Source organism: Monodon monoceros, unplaced genomic scaffold, assembly GCF_005190385.1.
Source record: "Monodon monoceros isolate NGI ecotype Baffin Bay Population unplaced genomic scaffold, NGI_Narwhal_1 Super_Scaffold_1, whole genome shotgun sequence".
In the NCBI taxonomy this organism is placed as follows: Eukaryota; Metazoa; Chordata; class Mammalia; order Artiodactyla; family Monodontidae; genus Monodon; species Monodon monoceros.
The window spans coordinates 18,616,486-18,639,748 of NW_021703765.1; the positions used below are offsets into that span (position 1 = coordinate 18,616,486).

The 23,263-nt window shown below is 38.2% G+C and overlaps 1 protein-coding gene across 19 annotated transcripts in view; it reads left to right on the plus strand.

Annotated features, from left to right (window-relative positions):
* TCF4 (transcription factor 4) overlaps positions 1–23,263 on the plus strand; it is a 360,905-nt gene that overhangs the window by 210,509 nt on the left and 127,133 nt on the right. For 16 of the 19 annotated variants that reach the window (XM_029217316.1, XM_029217380.1, XM_029217406.1 and 13 more), the window contains 2 exons: positions 22,541–22,670; positions 23,156–23,205. The exons of 2 other annotated variants lie outside the window; for them this stretch is intronic. In XM_029217316.1, the coding sequence (XP_029073149.1) occupies positions 22,541–22,670; positions 23,156–23,205 (180 nt within the window). The remainder of the gene's footprint in view (positions 1–22,540; positions 22,671–23,155; positions 23,206–23,263) is intronic. One more of the 19 variants, XM_029217450.1, reaches the window with a different exon arrangement.

Here is a 23,263-nt window from a genome sequence, read left to right on the forward strand (position 1 = left end):
CATAATGTAATGTTACAGAACTTTTTTTACTGGCCTCTGATTGTTTTTTGTTTGTTTTTGTGTATTGTTTTGTTTTAGTTGATTAAGATTTTCTAGGAAGAAAATCACTGGCAAATATTGACAGTATTGTTTCTTAGTTTTATCAGCCTTGCCTTTTCTGACTTGAGCAGAGAAACTTCTAGTGCTTCATTCTTAAATAAATCGACTTCTAATAGATTAAGGAAACTTTCTTACAATCCATGACTTCTTAAGATGAATATACCCGTGTGTGTTTAAACCCGTATGTGTATAAGATAATTTAAAACTTTGAATCATACTAAAAGAATTCCTGAGATAAGCCCTGCTTTGCCAGTTATAAAAATTTTATATTTTATATATCTTTATATGTTATCTACATTTATATTTTATTTAAAATTTTATATAAACTGGCAAAGCAGGGTTTAATATAAAATGGAAAACAGGGTTTGTCCCAGAAATTTTGTGACTAAATGCAATAGGCCCCTTGTTATCCAGGGATTTCGCTTGTTTCCTGTTCCACCTGGAGGGTAGCCTGTCATTTTCGTTTTTGTGTGTCACTTTGTCTAGTTGACATCTTACCTTTATGATGCTCATGTTGAGGGCATCGGGAAAATTTCCTACTTCTTTCTGTACCTTAAAATAGCTTATGTAAGGCAGAACTTTTTGAAATTTGGGAGAAATTGCCTGGAGCTTGTTCTTTGGAAGTGAATTTTTGACTAACTTTTCAATTTCTAGCTCTCTGTATGTCAGTTGGGATACTTTTTATATCCTAGGAAACAACCAGTTTCCAGACTTCATAATTTATTGCATAAAATTATACATAGAGTTATTTTTACATTGAAAAATTCCTTATCTGTATCTAAGATTTGTGTACAGATATAGTTTGTAATCTTGTTGATATGTGTTCTCTCTTTTTCTTTCTCTCTTTTTCCTTCTCTCAGTCTTGCCAGAGGTCTGTCTTTTCTTCGATCTTTTCAAAGAACTTTCTTTTGGTTTTATTGATAATCTACATTTTATTTAGATTTCATATATATTTTGATATCTCATTTTTTTTAGTATTTTGAACTTCTTCTAGCTTTTTATATAGTATGCCTGGCTCACTTAATTTTACTTTTACATATTCTAATATGCAATTTTAGGCCATAATTTTTCACTTGCCTACTGCTTGGGCTGCATCCCACAAGATTTTTTAATATACTGTCAATACTACATTGTCATTGATTTCTGTATTGTTTTAAATGCCATTTTAAAATTGCTTTAATATAATGTTTTTCATGATGGTCATGCGATTATAGTTTTGTTTTTAATTTCTTTATTACATTTCGAATGGGGAAATGGCGTGGATATTTCCTACTTGGGGGTGCTTCAGTGAGATTTTCTTTGTGGCTTCATCTGTTGTTAGTTTTTAAATATTCCATGTGCATTTGAAAATAACAAATATCCTAAGTTTTCTCTATTTCCTATAGTAAACAATGTCTTGTTTTCAGTCTACTTGCTTAAATTTCTGAGAGAGATTTGTGCTAGTCTACCACTTTGATGATGGATTTATCAATTTCTCATGTATCTGTACTTTAAAAATCTACCTCAAAGCTGGGTCATAAATAGACATTAGAGGTTCATGAATATTTAATATTTTTGGTGGCCTAGAGTTTCATCAATATGAAATATACTTTTTTTTCTTTTATTAATTTTGCCTTGGATTGGCTTTCAACTGATAGTCATGTTGCTATCTGTGCTTTCTTCTTGTAGATTTTATCTTACATGTATTCTCTGTCTTTTTATTTTTCATATTCTCATTCTGTTTTATTCTTGGTGGTCTGTTGCACACAGTGTTTAGCTTTACATTTCTCCAGCCTAATGTGACAGCCACTGTATCTTAATTGAGAAATGTAATCTCAAAATAAGCACAACAAAATAAGGTTACACGTATAGTTATTAAAATACATTTATTCTTGCCATGTTAATTTTTGTGTTTCCCAAGTTTTCCTGTTTAACTTCCATCCTTTTCTTGGCTTGATTACATAACCTTTGTTTTCTTTGCTGCTCTCCCCCGCTAATAATAGGAGAATTACACATCTTATTTTTTTCCTTGTAAAAATTACTCTTTCGTTTTCAGCTCACAGATTTAAAATTATATTTTCTATTATAAGTCTAGAGTTGGTTACTATCTATATATTCCCTGAACAAGATAAGAATGAATCTTAGAACATTTTTAATTCCCCACTTTCTGCCTACTTCTGCCTACCTCCTTTACCTTCCAAGTTGAGATCAGTTTACTTCCTTCTAGATTTTTCTATTTTTATTGCATCAACAATTACATGGACTCTACTCTTGGGTTTACTTTCCACATCTTACTATTTCTTGTGGACTGTGCCATTTCTTTTTCGTTTATTTTTGTCTTTGTGGTTATATATCCTTTTGTAATTCTTTCAGAAGTGTGGGAGTATAAATGTTCAGAATTCTTGCATTTTCTGTATTGTCTTTATTTTGATCAACATTTGGAATGCAATTTTGCTAGATATGGAATTCAAGTTCTAAAGTCATGTTCCCCCTTTTTCCATCTCATATTTGCCGTGGCTTGCCTAGCACCTCTCAGTACAGCACCTCAATTAATCACTGATTATTTCATCAGACTCCCCTCCAGCTCCATTTACGTGTCAACCCTGGGATTCAGGCACCCTGACTCAGCTCTTTTTCCTGCAGTCTTCTGGCTTGATTTATGATTTTTGTTTTCCCACTATAGAGCCAATCCATCTACTTTTATCTTTCAAGAACAATTCAAAAATTCCTAGTCCATTGAAGGTGCTCTTTTTTATTTTTCAGCATTTACTAGTACGTATATCTTCCCTAAATCTACACATACTTACAGGCACAGACACACACACACAGAGAGACACACACACAGGATCATTTAGGAGATGTGGAGTTGAAGGGAGAGTAGAAGCCTACATTCAATCTATCATCCCAATCCAGCCTCCCTACATAGAACTTAAAAAAACTTTTTTTATTATGCTGTAAAACACATAACATAGATTTTACCATCTTAACCGTTTCTGATTGTATAGCTCAGTAGTGGTAAGGATGTTTTACACTGTCAGGCAACCAATCTCCAGAACTTTTTCGTCTTGCAAAAGTGAACCTCTATACCCATTAAACAACAACTCCCCATTCTCCCCTCCTCCCCAGCCCTTGGCAACCACCATTCTACTTTATGTCTGTATGAATTTGACTACTGTAGGTACCTCTTATAAGTGGAATCATACCATGTTTATCTTGTTTCTCTTAGCATCATGTCCTCAAGGCTCACCCATGTTGTAGCATGTGTCAGAATTTCTTTCCTTTTTAAGGCTGAATAATATTTCACTGTATGTAGATACCACATTTGTTTAATTATTCATCCATCGATGAATACTTGGGTTGCTTCTGCTTCTTGGCTATTGCTCTATGAAAAAGATAGGCCTGCATAGAATTGTATACATTCTAAATGCTTTTAAATACAGTAAAGAAGGGAAACTGATATTATCCTCATTTTATAAGTTAGAAAACTGAGAAGTTGTCATTTATTCTTTCGTTTTATTTATCCATTAACCTGGTTGTTAAATTTGTAATGGCTATCTGCTATGTGTAAGGAGTACTAGGGACATGGAGACAAAGACCCCAACTTCTAGGATCTTACCGTAGGGGGTGGAGGCAGATGGGTAGCAACATCAACTTGAAATCCTAACTTCAGAGTTGGGTGATTTTCAGCACCACGCATGCTGGAGACCTGGGCTAGGTGCAGGGGAAGGTGGGGAGAGAGGCATCTCTATATCAGACTGATGATTGAGAAGAGACTTCTCAGCTGAAGTATTGTTATTTATTCGCGCTGTACATGTCGGCGTGGGTACCTCCTGTGTTCCCACCATCTAGTACAGTGCCTGGCACCTCATAAAAAACAAACCAAGAATCAACGAACAAAGAAAGTTTTCCTGGGACTTTCCTGGTGGTCCAGTGGGTAAGACTCCATGCTCCCAATGCACGGGGGCCCGGGTTCGATCCCTGGTCGGGAAACTAGATCCCGCGTGCGTGCCGCAACTAAGAGTTCACATGCCGCAACTAAGGAGTCCGCCTGCCACGACTAAAAAGATCCCGCATGCTGCAACTAAGACCTGGCGCAGCCAAGATAAATAAATAAATAAAATAGTTTTAAAAAAAAGAAAGTTTTTCTGACTCTCACTGGCACTCCCTTTCCTCTAATGTACTGTCTCAGGGCCACATGTGACAAGTGGTCCATGGGTATCTTTTCCTCCCTCCTCCAAGCAACTCCATGAACATGCACAGTTATCATCTCTATCCCACGAATGAAGAGACTGGGGTGAGGGGCAGTTAGGTAACTTGTCTAGGAAGACTTGAACCCTGGGCTCTTTACCTCACCCTGAAGGCGAGACCCTTCATGGTTCTTTGGCTGCTTCCTCCAGATTATTTTGGCCTGTGTTTTCAGACTCTTTCCTACCGTCTGAAGCTCCTGTTCCTCTGGGGACCAGGTATCTGAAGCTCATGAAGGAAGTATAGCTTTCTGCCCCCTTGAGGAGTTCAAAAGCACAGAGTAGCCAGAGTGAAGGTAGACACCAAACCTCAGAGGACCTCAGTGACACCAAAGTAGCTGGTCGCACACAGGTATAAGGCTTGACACTGCCCTCCTAGGCAGCTTATTCAACTGAAATCACATCAGTCATTCACGTTTGCATCAAGACAGGTAATGAATGTCCCTGAAAATGTTTCAATTCAATGCAAAGATTATAAGAAAAAAGGAACCATTTCCCCACACACAAGTGTATAGCGTATTGCAGAGCACACCCAAGTTATTCACACGAGAAAACACGTTTTGCAGTTTAGCCCTTCCGTACTTGCATTCCTTCTTTTCTGTTCTATGTTCATGATTTCCCTAGCTAGTAACTGGCCCTCAGTTAATATTCTCCTTGCTTGATCCACAACTTTTTAGCTGCTCTTCTTTTCCTGCAGATTGGTAGATTTTATTCCTATCTCTCAAGACTCTCTCATCCCTTTCTTCGCATTCGGAGAGGCCTAATGAGATATCTGAGCTCCGAAGTTCGCTGGACAGTTGTCATTTGCAGTGCACTCACATTCAGAGTGCCCTCAAATCCTTGTTTGGGAAAAGGATGGGCACGGTGAGAGGCCCGCTCTGAATTAGGAGGACGCCCTAAAGTACCGACTGAAGCTCTTTGCAGTTTTGCTCAGTTGATTGAATGCTCCTCTCTAAGAACTTAAAGTCGGGATTGGGTTCAGAACGTGCTTGTTCTTGTCCTTGAGTAATGGAGCACCCCACCCAGAAACCCCATTCTCCGGGACGCAGGATGACCAGGATGGGACTCGAGCTGAGGGTGAGAAACGACATCGTCCCTTTGATCCACTGCAGGACGCCTGCAAAACCTTTGATGTTCTGAAAGCTAAAAATGCACAGCTTTTTTCCCCTGCAGACTGAGAGGTTGATGTTTGAGCAGTAGCCAAATCACCCAGTTTTAGCAAACAGCTGAATTTTGACTTTCATAAACATTTAATGAATGCATTTTTATTTATGTCAGCTGTAAAAAAAATCCAGCTGCTGACATTTGCTCCCCCATACCTTTTTTTTACCTTAATGCCAAAATTAGAGTATTTAAATATTTTAGAATTTCACCGTGAGCACCTGCGCAGGTTTGAGGGCAATACGGATGCACAGGGAGGGTGTGCAAGGCTGGTTGTCTTGTATGCTTGCTGGGGAGGTGAGTTTCCTCGCGAGGGCTGTGCGTGCTGCCCGCCTGTTCTTGGACCTCTGTCCCTTCCTGCCTCTGCCTTGCAAAGGAATGGAGCATCGTGGCACAGGGGCAGAGGGACAAAGTTGTGAACTGGTCCTCAGATCAGGTGGGACTTACGATTCTTTCTTGGGCCAGCTGCTTGACCTTTAGTCCAGTGTCTCCCAGGACCTCGTCTCCATGTCAGATTTAACAACTCTGTGACCCTAAGAAAGGGACAGAGTCTAAATCTTAAAGGAATCTGCAGATTTTAACCCCACTGCTGGTGTTCAGAAAGCATGCTGAGTCTCAGTCTCAATCTCCTTTGTTATGTTTAAAACATGTAGAATTTGTTTTATTGATATGTTAAACTTCTGGGACTCTTTTATTATGGAAATTTTCAAATACACCAAAAAATAGTGAAAATTGCAGAATGCCCTACCATCACTGAGTTTCAACAGATGTCATCATTTCCCAGTCTTTTTACATTGCATCCCTTCCACTTTATGCTTCTAAAATATTTTAAAGCAAATCCCAGTTAGCATATTATTTCACCTATAAATATTTCAGGAGCATCTCTAACAAATAAGCCCCCTCCTTTGCTTTTCATGGCCACATGCTGGTATTACAGCTAGCAGAACTATCAATAATACTTTCATAGCATACCGAGATTTTCCCCAGTTGTCTTGCAAATGTCTTTTACAGTTGGCGGGTTTGAATCAGAATTCAACCAAGGTCCACACGTTGCATGTGATTGTCATGTCTCTTAAGTCTTTTTAAAATCTGTAACTTTCCCCATCCCTCCTGCTTCTAATATTATAACTGGGTCATTTTTCCTGTATAAAGTTCCAAGTCTGCATTTGGCTGATTGCTGCCTTGTGGTGTCATTTATCGTGTTATTCTCTTCTCCACATTTCCTGTAAACTGACAGTTGGATCTAAAGGTCTCAGTGGATCTGGATTCCTTCTTTTTCTGGATTATCTTGTATACATCATTTTGCATCACATCAAGAGTTAGATAATATCTGGACATTCTCTTTTTCATGTTACTTAGATTGATCAGTGACTTCATGTGCTGCCAGCCTGTTCCCCCCCACCCCCGTCCTAAAGTTTCCCCTCATCTGTCATGTATTGGCTTTAGGATCCACTGACGAGTATTTCATTGGAGGTTACAAAATACTAAAGACAAATCAAGTTAATGAAGTTTCTTCTCTTTATTAAACCTTATCTGGAGTGTGATCATCTATAATAATTCCTTTTGCATATTTTTACAGCTTTTTATAGTATTTTGCATTCTTCCCTCTGTCTGAATGTATAGGATGCCTTGTAAACCTAACTCATTTCACTAGATGAGTTGAGTGTTTCCACTCTGCTAACTTGTTTATTTGTTCATGTTTTCTTGCACATCCATAAATGAATCTTAGGTGGCGTTGTGATTTATGTCCAGCGCTTAGACAGTTCCTGGAACATGATAATGATATTTATTGAAGGAATAACCTTCATGAGTTGTCCATGTCTTCTAAAGACATTTTTTTGCACTCCTAGATTCATTGGTGAAACACAAAACAGTAGGAGCCTGAAACTTGAGCTGTAAAAAGTTCTTCATATGTCATCATTTCCCCAACTCCTTTAGCCATGATTGGCATTTTAGGCAAAGGAAAAGAAGTTGCAAGAGCTGTTGTCTGTGTTGGCAAAAGGAGGGAGGACGGCAGATAGGTTTGTGGGTGTTTGAATGGGGACAGTCTACAAATAAACAGGTAAATGTAAATCTATAAAAATATGTACATACATAAATACACATAATCACGCACACACACACAAGCACACACAGCTCACAGATGGTATATCGCAGGTTGCCCTGACAATTTTAGAGCTGTATGCTAGAACACTTTTGAGAAACTTGGCTTTGAATGTGGAACATGCGTTTCAGAGCAAAGATCATGTCGGGTCCTGAGGGAAATGGATCTTTGTCTCTATGACATGAATGAAACCTGGATGGTTAAACTGTTTTGTATTTGGCGGTGCATAAAACTTGCTTCAGATAGCTGTAAAAATTAGATGTCCAGTTAAGTAGTTGACAAATCAAAACAACCAAAGCTTTTACTAGATATGATTAGTAGTTCTGAATATGAAAATGCTCTCCAGAAGAAATAAAATTACCATCTAGCAAACAATAAGTAGAGGTCTACATGGTGTCCAGTTAGGAGATCTACTAGATTTGGACAAACCAGAAATGGTCAAATATTCATGATTAACTTGAGCAGGCTGGGTGTGAATATTCGAAGGGAATTGAAAGCCACTTTTACTTTCATAGGTTTAGGTGCTGACAGCGTTCCTCCAAAGTAATTAAAAGATAATTGCTGTAGTAATTTTTTTTTTTTTCAAACCATTTCCTTAAGCTCTTTAAAAGAACTTTTGTTGGCACAGTTCCTTAATCAGAACCTTTGTAGCCATAGATGTCTCAAAGTTCAGGAGTTCTTTGCATTTTAGGAAGTTCGTACGGTGCATGTAACATGTACTGTGGGGTCTGATGCAGCACCCAATAATGAAATAGATGACTATTTCTACAGCAAACACACAAGTGGTCACGGGTAACAGTTCAGGTCAGGTTGGGTCACAAAACTACAAAATGTTTTCAGAACTTTTGGAAAATCAGAATTGAAGCCAAGGGATTGTGGACCTGTAAATGAACAAAAAATAAATAAATAGATCAATATCTACCTTTTCTGGAGGGGAAAAAAAAAGCCAAGTAACAAATCAAGCACATATCATTGTTGAAGGATTTTAAGCCCATCATATAAATGACTGACTTCTTTCAGTTCACATAAGATGTAGAAATTTAAAATAAGGAAGGCCTATCTATGTGGCTAAAAAAAAATTCAATTTAAACAGTTTTAGAAGTAGCACCTCCCGTCTACAAAAGCTTAGACCTTCAACCTGTTTGTCTCTCAACACCTGCTCAGTTGGAAGGTCTGCTGTTGCTGGCAGGCTTAGGGAGCTGACTTGTGTGTGAGCAAAACAGCGTTTATCAGTGCATTTTGCTGCTGCGCTTTTGTGGAGCGAACAGTGCTCTGAGGTCGTTCTGCTGCAAAGCAGGCTCTTACGAGCATCTCTGCGAGGAGGTGAACGAGATGAGGAAGCTACAGTAGGAAAGTGGGAGAGTCTACATATTTGCTCAACGCAGGTTCTTCTCTAGATTTTGGTCACGAGCATTAGTAAATTACCAAAAAATAATGTCATACCCAACATAGGGAAAAATGAGACTTGATTTAGCTTTCATACTTTTAAAAATCGGTCAAGTGATCTTGGCCCTTTTGTATTAACATTGAAAGATTTGTTTTCAGTATTTTCTACAGAAAGCCCTCAGATATTTACCTGATAAACCTCTCTGGCAGCTTTCACCTGAGCTACGCATGCACAAAAATAATCAGATTATTCTTTATCTTGCTGTAAATGAAGTTCAAGCAGGGTTTCTGAACTGAAGATAATCTTCATCCTGCCTTTTCCTACTGTCTAGGATTATTTTGCAGAACCCTCTGAAGTTACTCAAGTATGTTACGTAAGCTCTGGAATTTGCCAAAATAAGAAATATTCTAAGAAACATCATGATTTGACTAAAGAATTGTGGCGGAATTGTTGAGAGTGGTTAGACCTGCAGTTACTTTTTAGAATAATTGATCATACACGATAGGTGCTGCTTCTTAAAAACATGCTTTTTCTTCAAATGTAAATTGACCACATCCTTTCATACTTAATCATTGATTTAACAAAACTACTGCTAGGTTTTTCTGAATGTTCATAAACAAAGAGTTGCCACGGACATCTATGTCCACATATTTTTGTACACTTGTCCAATCATATCCTTAGGGTAAAATTCTAAAATTGAAATTTCAAAGTCATGTGCTTTAAAAATTTTGCTGTACATTTTAAATTGCCTTCCAGAGAGTTTCTACCAATTTACATTTTCATTAACTATATATGAAAATGAACGTCCTCACTGGCAGTTGAAAATTTGTCTTATTTTAATTTACCAAATATCTTTTCATATTTATTGCCAAATTTCAAATTTATTCTTTCTGTAAAGGATGGTTCATATTCTCTGCTGACCGATTTAGTTTTTTCTTAATACAGTCTAAGAGCTTTTTATCTACTTAGGGTATTTATTTCTCCTTTGAACTATTTGTTGCAAAGATTTTTCCAAACTTTTTTTTTACATCTAATTTTTCTGTGTCTAATGTCATAGCTAGCAAAGCTCTTCTCTATTTTAAAATTTTTTTAAAGTTTGTATTTTATTCTGTTGCTTTTATGTTTTATCCTTTGCATCTAAATACACATGAAGTATGAAGCAAAGACCTACCTAATTTTTTTTTGTCGAATGCTGAACAAATTTTTGGTACCATGTATTGAATAATGCTTGTTTTCATGTTGATTTTTTTTTCTTTTTTTTGCGGTACGCGGGCCTGTCACTGTTGTGGCCTCTCCCGTTGCAGAGCACAGGCTCCGGACGCGCAGGCTCAGCGGCCATGGCTCACGGGCCCAGCCGCTCCGCGGCACGTGGGATCCTCCCAGACCGGGGCACGAACCCGTGTCCCCTGAATCGGCAGGCGGACTCTCAACCACTGCGCCACCAGGGAAGCCCTTAATGTTGATTTTTAAGTGACACATTTATCATAAATCTCTCTATACGTTCTTCCACATTGCTTTGTCCCTCTGGCAGCAGTACCAGAGTGTTTGTTTTAAAATATATACATATATGTATATATAGTAAGTTTTCCCAACTGACTTATTTGTAAAAGTTTTCTTAGTTATAATAATAATGCATTTAGTTTTCCAGGTAAGATTTAGAATAATTTTTGAATCCTGTGTCCCCCCTCTCCCCACCCAGTTTTCTCTATTGGACACTTTGTTTGGATTTGCATTAAAGTCCAGTCTAATTTTGAGTTATCAGATGACTTTTATGCATGTACTTTTCTGTGAAACGTTTGTGTGAAAAGATTAAGCAATTTGGTTCCTTGAAAAATTGTTATACGAGATTATTTTGTTCTTTTAGACGTGTTTGTGTTGCTGAATCCTTTCATGATTTTTGTTAAACTAGCTTGTGAACTAGTTCAGGTAGTGTCATACGCTGAATATCTACATATATTTATAATGAGGAATTATGAGAAAACATAATAAAATATATACCAGTTCTACATCCTTGGAGAGAAAATGGAATATAGCTGGATACAAATGCTCTATAATTACTCTCAGGAAGCTTAAAAATCACAGCCCTGTTCTAATTCTGTGAAGTTAGTTGGTTGCTTGCTGTTAAAATATCATTTTCCTCCTGACAATTTCAGGCTGTTTTTAAAGTGGTATGTGTAAATGTTGAGTAAACTGAAAGAATGAACACTGGTTAGTTCACCTCAGAAAGATTTTGTGGTACAAGTGAGATTTGAATGGAGTTTTGAAAGAGAGGTTGCTGTTTCAGTGGGGAAGGGGCAGTGTGGCTCAGGTCAGGGCCAGGCAGCCGTATTTTTGAAGCTCTGAAGCTGGCAGTGGCTAGAGATGAGGAGAGAGGAGAGGGCAGTGGGGAAAGGCCCAGATGCCATGGGACTCTCACTGTACATAGGCTGAGTTGAGGGGAAGATACCGATGAGGATATTCTGCATCTCCAGTGGCGGCTCACAGTGTGTGGAAGAGGGAAGAGAGGCCTGAAAGGTAGATTGGGGCTCGATTAGACGTGGGCTGGGGGTCGGGGGATGAGTATTTGCAACCTCTGAAGGATTTTCTGAACACAGGAGCGCTCTGGGCTTTAGAAAGCTAAATTCTGACAGCAGTATATGAACATTCTGGGTGGGGCTGGGATGAGGGGGGAGTAAGGTGGAAAGCAGGCATCCATACAATTTCGTGACACTTTTACCATGGCAAAATAATTGAGCTTAGAGGATGTGTCCTATCAAAGCACTGTACTTGCATCTTAGAAAAGGAATCAGCAAACACTGGCCTGGAGCCAATCTGGCCCACAGCCCATTCTTACAAATAAAGTTTTATTGGAACACAGCCTCACCTGTTCATTTACATATTAATGCGTGGCCGATTTGGCACCACAACAGCAGAGATGAGTAATTGCGACAGAGCCCACGTGGTTGGCAAAGACTAAAATATTTACTCCCTGGCCCTTTAAGAATATATTTGCTGGGACTTCCCTGGCGTCCAGTGGTTAAGACTTTGGCTTCCAATGAAGAGGGTGCGTGCGTGTTCAGTCCCTGGTCAGGGAGCTAAGATCCCACATGCCTCGTGGCCAAAAAACCAAAACATAAAACAGAAGGGATATTGGAACAAATTCAATAAAGACTTTAAAGAAAAAAAAAAAAGAAGGATATATTTGCTGACCTCGGTCTTAGAACATTGTCCTTAGTAGTTAGTGGTGCCATTCTGGAAAAGTTAACATAATCAGAAGAGTTCAGACAAATTGTGCATGGATAGTCTAAGAAAGATTAGGTCATGTCACTTCCTATGATGAAATATACCAAAACTTTGTCTTGTGTTGAAGCCCAGGTCTTCAGTCATCGCCTTGATTATCTTATTTCTGTCTCTAGTTCTGTCTCCGTTTCTGTGGCCATTTCCATTTCCACCAGCTGCATTGAGTACCTACTATCTTCTGATCCTGACCCATCCTACTATCCGTAGTCAAGAAATTAGAATCCCAGTGCTAAATAACATGTTTAGATTTCCTTGCTGCGTACTCAGGAAGAGTAATATCTCAGTCAGCTGTTTTAAGTTCTCCCAGCCTGTTTCCTGTTTGTTCCCCAGAGTAACCGTTCCCTTTAAAACTCTCCACAATCCATCCCTCTTTTCCTCGCTGTCTTTGTTCCTCTTCCCGCAGTGTCTTTTCTGCTGGAGGCGTGTGGCATCACTGAATCTGTAGCTCCCAGGTAGTGCCTGCGTTACCCCAGCTGTTCCAGATTCTCACTGGAACCTGCCCTCTTAGGGATCAACCATTTGACAACTTGCCATGTTTAGGGAAGTCCAGCCATTTTTTCACCCAAACCAATCACAGATTTTAAAAAGTGTAAACCTTCATGCATGTGTTTAGACGAACATACAACTAAATTCTTCATAGACTTTACAAATTCTGCCTCTTCAAATATATTTTGAAGGACTGAGAGAATAATTAGGAAGCAGCAGACGTTCTGTGGAAAAGATGTGTTGAGCCCTTTGTGTATTAAGGGTCAAATTTTAGGTTTCTTATGAAGCACTTACAAGGTCGATGGTTCTCCTAAAGAGCAGTCCAGAGGCACAGGAAAAAAGTTGAGGACAGGACGGACGGAATATGCAGGTGTAAGAGTTATATGTTTACTAGGATAGAGATGGAGAAGTTATCTTCATGATGGGAACCTTTGAAGTCATTCATGTAAGCATATTCACTAGTTAATTAATTGACTACTTAATTATTTAATCCAGTTGGCATTTATTGAGGACATACTATGTACCAGGGCCTATTGTACTAGAGGCCAGAAATACAAAGATGATTGAGGCTCATTTTCTGCTCTTGAGGAACCCCCAGACTACAAGGGAGAAATCAGATATGTAAATACTTCCTTGTCATTCAACATGTAATGTTGCAGCAGGTGAATTTTTTCAGAGGAAGTGCAAGGAAAAGTCTAGAAGGAGGAGGACTGAAATTGGAGAGGAATGCAATGAGGGAAGACTGGGGAAAAGAAATAACAAGAAAGAAAAAGCATTTGAGCCTCATTAGAAAAGATAATTGACGACACTATGGAAATCAAGGTTAGAGACAAGAGGTTAAAATTAAGGTGAAAGGCAAGAGGCAGTGGAGAAGCAAGGGCAGTGGGCAATCTCAGAAGAACTGAGACTTCAGTTGTTCAAGAAGGCACCCTCGAACACCCTTACCCTCCTTGTACAAATATGTATGATATGTATGTGTATTGCTTGTATATAATAATATATCATATCCCATTTTAACTTAACATAGTCATGTTATATAATATATATTGGATTCATATATCAAAATATTTTATATATAATACATATTTTATATATTTTATATGTATTATATAATTGTGTATATACAATTAATTAAGGCTCAGGAAGTGTTAGGAATTTGCTAAGCACTTTAGATTATCTAAGTGAATTCTTACAACAGGTAGTATTATTATAATACCAACATTTTTCAGACAGGGAGCCTGAAGCCTGCCAAGGTTAGACACATTGTACAAGGTTATGCAGGGGGTAAGTGACACTCACACTCAGGCCTGCCCTACATGACTGAGTTTAGAAGCGCCTTTGGACTAAGTTTAAGAGATCAGATTTGGTGTTAAGATGAACTGCAGAGAAAGAGATTGACTCCTTTTAATGGTGGGAGTGAGGGCAGGAAAGCCCGAGTGCACAGAACAGAATGCAGGCAGCGTATGGGGTAGAGGCTAAGCACAGGTTTTGATGTCAAGCCTAACTGGACTCCAGTCCTGGCTCTGCCACTTGCCAGCCACATGGCATTGATGAGGCCACGTTTCCACCCTGAATGTCCCCGTGTGTCCATTGGGGTCCCATCTTCTGCCTTGTTAGTATGTATGTAAAGGAGCTGCGATTGTGCCTGGCTTGTGGAAGACACTCAGTTACGGTAGCTGCTACTACTGTCCCTTTCACCCTCACCACCCCTCTCATTCCACATTCCCCCTCCTTCTCCTTGTCCTGTTACTGCTATTACCACTACTATTATTATTATTTTTTCCTTCTTTTCAAAACAACTTTTTAGTGAAGTATAGTTGATTTACAATGTTGTATTCATTTCACGTGTACAGCAAAGTGATTCGGATATATATATATGTATATATATGTATATATATATTCTTTTTCAGATTCTTTTCCATTACAGGCTCTTATAGGATGTTGAATATCCTATTCCTGTGCTGTAGAGCAGGTCCTTGTTGTTTATCTATTTTATATATAGTAGTGTGTATCTGTGAATCACAAACCCCTAATTTATTCCTCCCCCCTACTACTACTGCTGTTATTATTATTATTATTAGCAGCAACAGTAGTAGGAATGACTAATGGAATAGATTTATCCTAAAACAACAAAAGAAAACCCAGAATAGTTATTTAAGTCCCCAACTTGATCAATAGCAACGGTTCTTCTGTATTCATTTCAATATTTAGTGAGCCTTTGCCATGGCAGATCTCAGTGCGAGGCTCATTGGGGACTTAAGATATGGATAAGTCTTTGCCTCGTTAACTACCACATAAACTAATTTGGCCTTCATGCCACATATTCCTGAAAGAGAACTTTAGGGGGAAACCTGTTAATGCTCATTGAACGCAGACCTCTTGAAGCAGGAGACCATGTGTCACTCTGGAAGGGTAGTCTGGACTTAATTTCACGATGATTCAAAGATTTCATTATGGGGAGCTTCCCTGGTGGCGCAGTGGTTGAGAATCTGCCTGCCAATGCAGGGGACACGGGTTCGAGCCCTGGTCCGGGAAGATCCCACATGCCGCGGAGCAACTGGGCCCGTGAGCCACAACTACTGAGCCTGCGCGTCTGGAGCCTGTGCTCCGGAACGGGAGAGGCCGCGACAGTGGGAGGCCCGCGCACCGCGATGAAGAGTGGCCCCCGCTCGCCGCAACTGGAGAAAGCCCTCGCACAGAAACGAAGACCCAACACAGCCAAAAATAAATAAATAAATAAATAAAAAGTGGAAGTGTAGCAGTTACATAATAAGAATACAATATCTTCAAAAAAAAAGATTTCATTATGTATTTGCTGCTTCTCCAGATAACCTCCATTTCCTCATGTCACGCGGTTAGGCTGTCATCTTATGTACAAGTTCAGATAGTTATCAGGATACTTTATTTTAGTAAATCTCATACCGTTGGCTCTTCGACTTTATATGAGCACCTGTTTGAGTTGCTGGTTAGTAAGCAGGATGAATGAAATTCTGGCCCCTGTCCTCCAGAAAAACAGTCTCTATGTGAAAATGGGTTTTATAGATTCTTACTTAGAGGGGAAGGTAGTATAACAACCTTGAAGTAGAACCTCTCCCACCCACTATGAAGAAGAATGACATGTGACAGGTCACTCTTCCTTTATTTTACTAAAATAGCAACCTGGCCAAATATACTTTTCAGCACATCTAATATAGCCACATGTTTATATTTATAGGAGAAATGGTGCTAATTCCCTAGTATGTTAACAGGTCTTATTCAAATTTGTTCTGTTTTTACTTTGGAACAAAATTGCTGAAGAGAAACATTTTAAGGCAAGTAGTGATTACAGCATACTTATCAGGTTATATATTAAATAAACTTCCTGAATTGAGAAGGTGCATAAACTGAAAAGCAGGTAGTTATCTTAAATTCTATATTGTTTATATAAGATTTCTTCAAATCCACTTATGCTGTAGGTTACTCTTTGCTTTTGTGTTTTCTTTTTGCTGAATTTCTACTTTCTCACTAACAAATGTAATCCTCTTTTGAATATGTAATAGATGACCTGGGATTCCAGAATGGATTTTCAGAAACCAAGGAATGACTTCCTCACTTTATTGTATACAATAAATAATGTATATATATATTTTTAATTTGAGAGGTAGTCAAACAGGGGAATGCATAAATCTTGTCAACCCTTGGGCAGTTGTAATTTCCATACCAAAATGCATGAGTTTTTACCTGACTATTACTGTGTTATACATTAAGTATAGTTACCATGGCAACCTTTGCATCACATTATAACATTTAAATATAAGGTGGTGTGTGTCTTCATAGGAAAAGACAATATATTTGAATTTTTGAATGTATGGTGAAATATAATCACTACTAAAATGAATAATTTTGTTCAAGGTCAATTGAATTCTTTACGAGTTATGCGAATTTCCAACCAAAACTGTGAAGTGCATTTATTTTTTGTGATGTCATGGGGGAAGCAAAGTTTTTTTTAAAATTGTACTTGAAAAATACCACATAATGGCCATTCAGTGCCTGTAATTGGCCTTGCAAAGGGAAAAACAAAATTGAACTTTATTTGATGTCATTTTTTAGCGGCTAATGTAGTAAGAATTTGAATTCATTTAACATCACATGATTGATCAAATTTTGTCAAATATAATGCATTTCTTATTTTTGCATACCCAGTTGGCTAACTGTGACTAGTTTTGATCTCACGTATAGTTGAATTAACAGTAGCAGTTTGCTCATGCTTGCAAAAGAGCAAAATGAAATGAGCCGTTGATGTAAATCCTTGTGGCAGTTCCAGGAAAATGGCCACTTAAGCTGAAATTATAGAGATTGATTGTTGGCCAGTTTTTTATTAAGCATGGAAGAAAACTAGCCATTTCTTCTTGCCAGCGTAGCTCTAGGCCATGAGGCTGTCATCACTGTTTATAGAGACTACCATATTTAACTCTTTTTCAGTTCTTTACTAGTGACTTTTCAAAATTATTATCTCAGTATATACCTTTCATTTGAAGGTGGTGTAGGGGATCTAACTGACATTCACAACTTTTGAGGAATCCTTTAAATAATAATCAGTGCATCATAATATGGGGCCATGAATTGGAGGAAGGAGAGTAACTGTGTGCTGGACTCCAGCTCTGCTGGACATTGTACATATGTTGTTTCATCTTCTCCTGTTAACTCTGTGATAGAACTTTTATTATTCCCTTCTTACAGAGGAGGAAAATATGGTTTAGAGCAATTGCATAACCAGCTGCCACTCACATTTCTCGTGTGCCTCTGAGCTAGAGTTCGGCCTTTCTGTCCGACCTCAGAGCTCTCCATCTTACCTTAAAAGGTTTGGATTCAACTTCTGACTGGTTACAATTCGCATCATACTTTTAAAGTAGAAATGACAGACATTGACAAAAGTCCTTAAAAGAAAATCGTTGCTAAAGGATAATTTTAATAATTTGCATTTCTCTCCAGTATAACAGCAATCTTTTAAGTCCCTGATTACGAAAGTTATCCTTGCCATCTTATCTAAGTTTCCCGAGTCCTCTTTTGTTGAAGCATAAGACCAAATCAAAGTAAACTGTAAAGGTATGTTCCTGGACCTTCACGTATCAGGAATAAAGACTGTCCAGAGACTGACCTTCAGTTTTGAGCTTTGAAGTTCAAAAGCGGACAGGTGGAAATACTGTGTTCTTCATTGCCCTTTGGTGCGAGATATCTTCTGGGTTGCAGAGTAAGTGCCAACAGCAGCAAAATTATCACCCCCTCCTGCTACTATAGTAAGTCAGCAATGGCCCTTCTGTGGTCAAAATGGCAAATTCAGCAACAGCTATTCGACAGGGATTTGCAAAAACTTCCCCGTGGCTGTTAGGAATCTTATTCAGCAGTGTCTTTGAAAACCCAATTCTGTGCAGAATTAACTATGTAAAAGTGACCTCGGTTGTGAATTAAGTTTTTTAAACAAATCTAATTTATAATTTTTCTCAATGTATATTTTGCATTTAGCACTGCAGTCCATTAGATCCCTCTACATATATCCCGCATTTGTAAGCCTTAGAGTGGTTCAGAATTTTATTTCCGTATTAACAGAAAGCCTTGTAAAATTCCTCGCTATAAAGAGTCAGTTCGCTATACAAAGCCACTATACATTACTTAGGTTTGGATGAAAGAATGGAATTGCAGCTGTGTGAGTACTAGAATACCCAAACATGAATTAGACTCACAAGCATTTGGCAATAGTTCAGAAAAGGGGCTTAATCTGGTTTCATCTGAGACTGCTTTTCTCTGTTCTCCAACATCCCCCCAAGATGTTGTGTCTGATATCGGATCACAACGTAATGGGAGTGACGCAAAATCAGAGAAAACCCTAAGAAACCAGGGTCACATTTGATTTTCCCCAGAGATTCCCCCCCACCCCGACTTCTTTTTTTTTTCTCTCCCAGATTCCAACTCTGAAATTCAAGGTCATTCGCCTATTAGGTGAATTAATTATAAGCCAAAAAGCAGCATTCGTCGTATTCTGATCTCTCTCATATCTATAATTAAGGGTAAATATAATCTTCCTTTTTAGAAATGTACCACCCACCCATTACATTTAAAGTGCTGACTGAAATGAAATAATAGTTCAGCGCGAGATGATTTTAGTTTAACAAGAAAAAAGTTGATCATTTAAGCTTGAAGCAGTTCTATTTTTGATTACCATTCAGTTATAAATCTAATTTGAGAGATATGCTGCTTTTCTGTTACCCAAGTTTAATTCATGGTTTGCATTCTTGGTTGCATAAGTAAAGTTCGATGGTTGATCAAGGATGTTAAAAAAGCTCCCCACAAAAGCAATAGGGAGCAGGGTTGAGAATGTGTTAGAAAAATAGTCTGAGACCCAGATCTGATGTGAAACAAAACGTTTCATTGAAAGGGCCCCTTACAGAATGGCTGCATTTGGCATTTGAGTGGCTATGTTGGGACTGGGTCTTTGCTGAAGAATTGATTGCAGAGGGTGGACTCCCAAATGTTTAAATCGAGTTGACAAAGTCAGTATATTTTATTCTTTGGTTAGGGTATTTTAAGTCAAAATGGTTGGTCTTCAGAAGAAAATAAGGAGCGAATAAGGGGAAGAGATCGGCGCATCACGTTGCAGGCAGTTAAACAAAATGCTAAACTCTGGCTTTAAGATTTACAGGTTAGCTCTGCGAGATGCCACATCTTGCTTCCAGTGTTTCCTGGCAGACTAAGGCAGCTCTCTACTGGGACCCAGCGTAACCGCAGAGCATGAGCTTGCACAATGTGAAAACCCTAAAACCTTTATAATCCTGTTTAAGGCAACGTTGCCCGTTTTGAAAGTAGACTTTAGCTTTTGCACTTAACTTTTACTAAGTATAAATTTGTCTTCAGATATGTATGTATATATGTATATATACATGCGCATATAAATATGTATATATACATGTAGGTAAATTCGTATATAAATGAATGCCATGTCTATTTTGTGCAATATTTAATTTACCTTATTAAATTGAATGGCATTAACTTTTTAAAATTCATAAACTCAGGTTTTCAGCCGGTGGAAAAAAATTTTTTATCTTTCTCATAGCTAAAGAGAGTTCAGTGCGTGAGGTAAAGGCCAGACAATAGTAAATGGTCATTGTTCATTTACAAATGTATTCTACAATAGGAACACATATATTTATATCTTAATTTTCCCTAGGGGGGTGATTAGAGCCTCCCTTAAGTGTGAGGAAATGCTTATTTTTGTATGCTTTAGAAGAATGATTCTATTGTCTGAGTAAAAGAGAAAAAGGAACAAACAGATCTAAAAAGAAAAAAACAGGAATGTGCTTTGTCAAAAAAAAAAAGAAAAGAAAGACTAGCACGAGCCACTAAATGTTTGTAAGTGCTGTCTGCTCTCAGTCCTGTGTCACTATACATAGTTCATGTCATGTAAGAGTTGGATGCGTGATTTATTTACAACTGGCCCATGAAATGACTTTCTTTAAAATTAACAGCAATGAGGTCAGCCACAGCCAGTTAGCTATCTAGTTATCATTTTATATTTTTCAAGCTCTATTGTGAATGCTGCTCAAACACAGTACAGCAAGCCTGTTTGTTTTTATGTTGACCTATTGAATGCATCTACTTTCTTGGGAGGGAAAACCTTTGCCACCAGGACCAACAAGAATTAAGCAATGGTTAAGCTCATTAAAATGACAGGCAAGCACTTCGACCTATCCGCTCAGCCCTTTTTGGAATATTTTGTATAATTTTAGAAAAAGAAAATTGCAGAAATAGGGGTAATGTCTAAACTACGGAGTTATCAATAATATCATTTTCAAACTCCTCTTTCCAATGACATGAAGGCTTATTTGTAGATTTCCCAAACTGTAAAGAGGTTGTGATTTAAATCATTCATGGCTTTATTGATGGAAATTGCAAAGAAAACTTGGACTGAAGTAAACAGACTGTCAGTAAGATTTACCAAGAGCGAAATTTCAGGTTGAGATTCTAAAATTTTTAAATGCCACTCCTAAAGTGATAAAGAAATCATTTGATGTTATACTGTTGGATTCCTGATTTATAGAGCACTATTATAAAGAGCCCTCTATCTTAGTTTGTCATTGCCTTGCATTTTGTTATCTTTCCTAAATTCGGAAGAGGCAGTAATTGAATATTCGGACGTCAGATTTTTGTCTGGTAAATGATCTGGTTGTATCAGGTGTTTGGTAAATACTAAGATAATGGAAATGAGTTGATACTCAAAATGTCCTTCCATCCTAAAATCTCTTCCTCGAAGTTTTATTTTAAAGTAATGTTTATTATGTGCCCCTTGGAAAAGTCTTAAACTGGAAGCAGTGAAGGCAAGCTCGTCAGTAGCTGATTAATCCTTTATATATTACTCATCCAGCCCTCACAAAAATCCCTCGGAAGAGAGAGGTTCTCTTTATGATATTTAGCTATATGGTGGTGGAAAGGGGAGGTTTGAATTTTTGATTTTCCAGCTTATGGGTCATATTTGACCAACTGCTTTCACTAGAAGACATGCCACTTTGTTGAGCTATTTAGGAATCAAAAAGACTGTCTTAATTTAAAACAAGGACCCTTTGTTTTAGTTGGTGACTGCCTTGTGAAATTTTTCAGTTCTCAGCGGGTTAACCAGGGAACAGGGGCAGAGTCATAATTGGCCTATTTAGAGTATTTTGCATGTGAATAGTGTGTTAGTGAAGCATCCCTAAGTCTGTTGTGAGTGACATGGTGATTAGAATTTAGATTAGGGAAAACACATTCTGTACTTTATCAAGGACAGTAATTAGTTCAGTCAGTAAAAGTTGATTACAAGTAACGATAAAGTTAGATTTTTAGTACTTAATTCTAAAATTTCTTTATTAAATAGTAAGTTTGGTCTTAATATGAATGGTAGTATCTACACTGGTTTTCTTGCGTATCAGAATAATTAAAAGAACAATGTGTTCAATGCAGAGTATAATCAGGCGATTTATATATTATGGGTAAGTTTCTGTGTAGCTTTTAGAGACTGTGATATTATTATATAATTTTTCGTATGTCATCATTTTCGAAAGCTTAGTGATTTTTCACGCCATGATAAGTTAGTGACATTTGGGAAAGTTTTCTAGTGTTCAGGTAAATGTTTCATTTGTGGGGATGTGTTTTAGTTTCTGACAGTCCTCAAGAGGGCATTCTGAAGTCCTTTAATGTGTTCCTGTTAGCTTAGAATGCCTACTATTTCTATAATTTTGAGAGTCAGTGTGAGGATTTGAATTTCCTCCTGGTTCAGTTGGCATTTGCTGTTCCGGGGGTGCTGTGTGAATTCGTGGAGGGTCATGCAGAGAGGCAGAGCTCCCAGCTGAAATGAGCATCTATACTCTCCCCCAGTGTGAGCAGCAGGGGGAAATGGTGTACGTTCGAAAAATCAGATTCTCCCTGGTTCTTGTTAAGGGAAGGGCATGGCTAGTTCCCAGATATGAGCCTATCTCTAGATAAAGAAAATATTAGCCTTGCATAAATGCCCTTTACTTATAAGGTGAAAATGTTAGTCTTAAAAGATGAAAACCTCATTTAATGAACATCACTGTCTACCTTCCTCTCCAAAGTAAAGAGCTTAAAATTCACAAACTTTGGGATAGCTTCTAAGAGGGCTTTTCTTTCGCTTTCTGTCATGTTGGGTTTTAATTGTTTCAGCTTAGCAGATGCTGTTTCCTTTACTGCATTGGTTTAAGTACTAACAATCAGTTGGGGGGTGGCAAATGTAAAAACGTAACCTTATATGTTTGTTTTTCCTTTTTAACCTTTTAGCAGAGTCTCCTTGGAGGTGACATGGATATGGGCAACCCAGGAACCCTTTCGCCCACCAAACCTGGTTCCCAGTATTATCAGTATTCTAGCAATAACCCCCGAAGGAGGCCTCTTCACAGTAGTGCCCTGGGTAAGGTATTCCTCTGTTTGAATGCCTGAGTGATTATTAGTAGCTTTTTCTTCTTTTTCTTTCTTTCTTAATATCATCCTCTCAAACTATCCTCACCCCGCCCCCCAAAAAACCATAAAATTGTACTCAGTTGTCGGGCTCATGACTCTCCCGCCACCCTACCCCAGTAATACGTTGGGTGGGTATGTTAACTTACAGTAGCAGGAGAACTATTTTGGTGTATGCTTATTTCTTGTTTTCTCTTGGCCGCCCATCTAAGGAACCTCTTTTAAAAACCAGAGCATTAAAAAGTTAAATTTCTTCATTTTTATGAAAGAGGCAGGATTTGATTTCTGCCAGAAGAAAAGATGATAGCGGTACCGACATTTTGCTAAAGTCACGATTTAAGAAAATCTGGTCGAATCTAAATGGCTTCATGGTATAATCTCTTTTAGTTAGGAGAATGGGCATGCAGGGGACCTCACAGCCTCCTCATTTTCTTTCAGAGGTTCAGACAAAGAAAGTTCGAAAAGTTCCTCCAGGTTTGCCATCTTCAGTAAGTACTGCTTGTTTCTGCTTTGTATATTGTTTATTTTGTTCTGCTTTGTATTGAT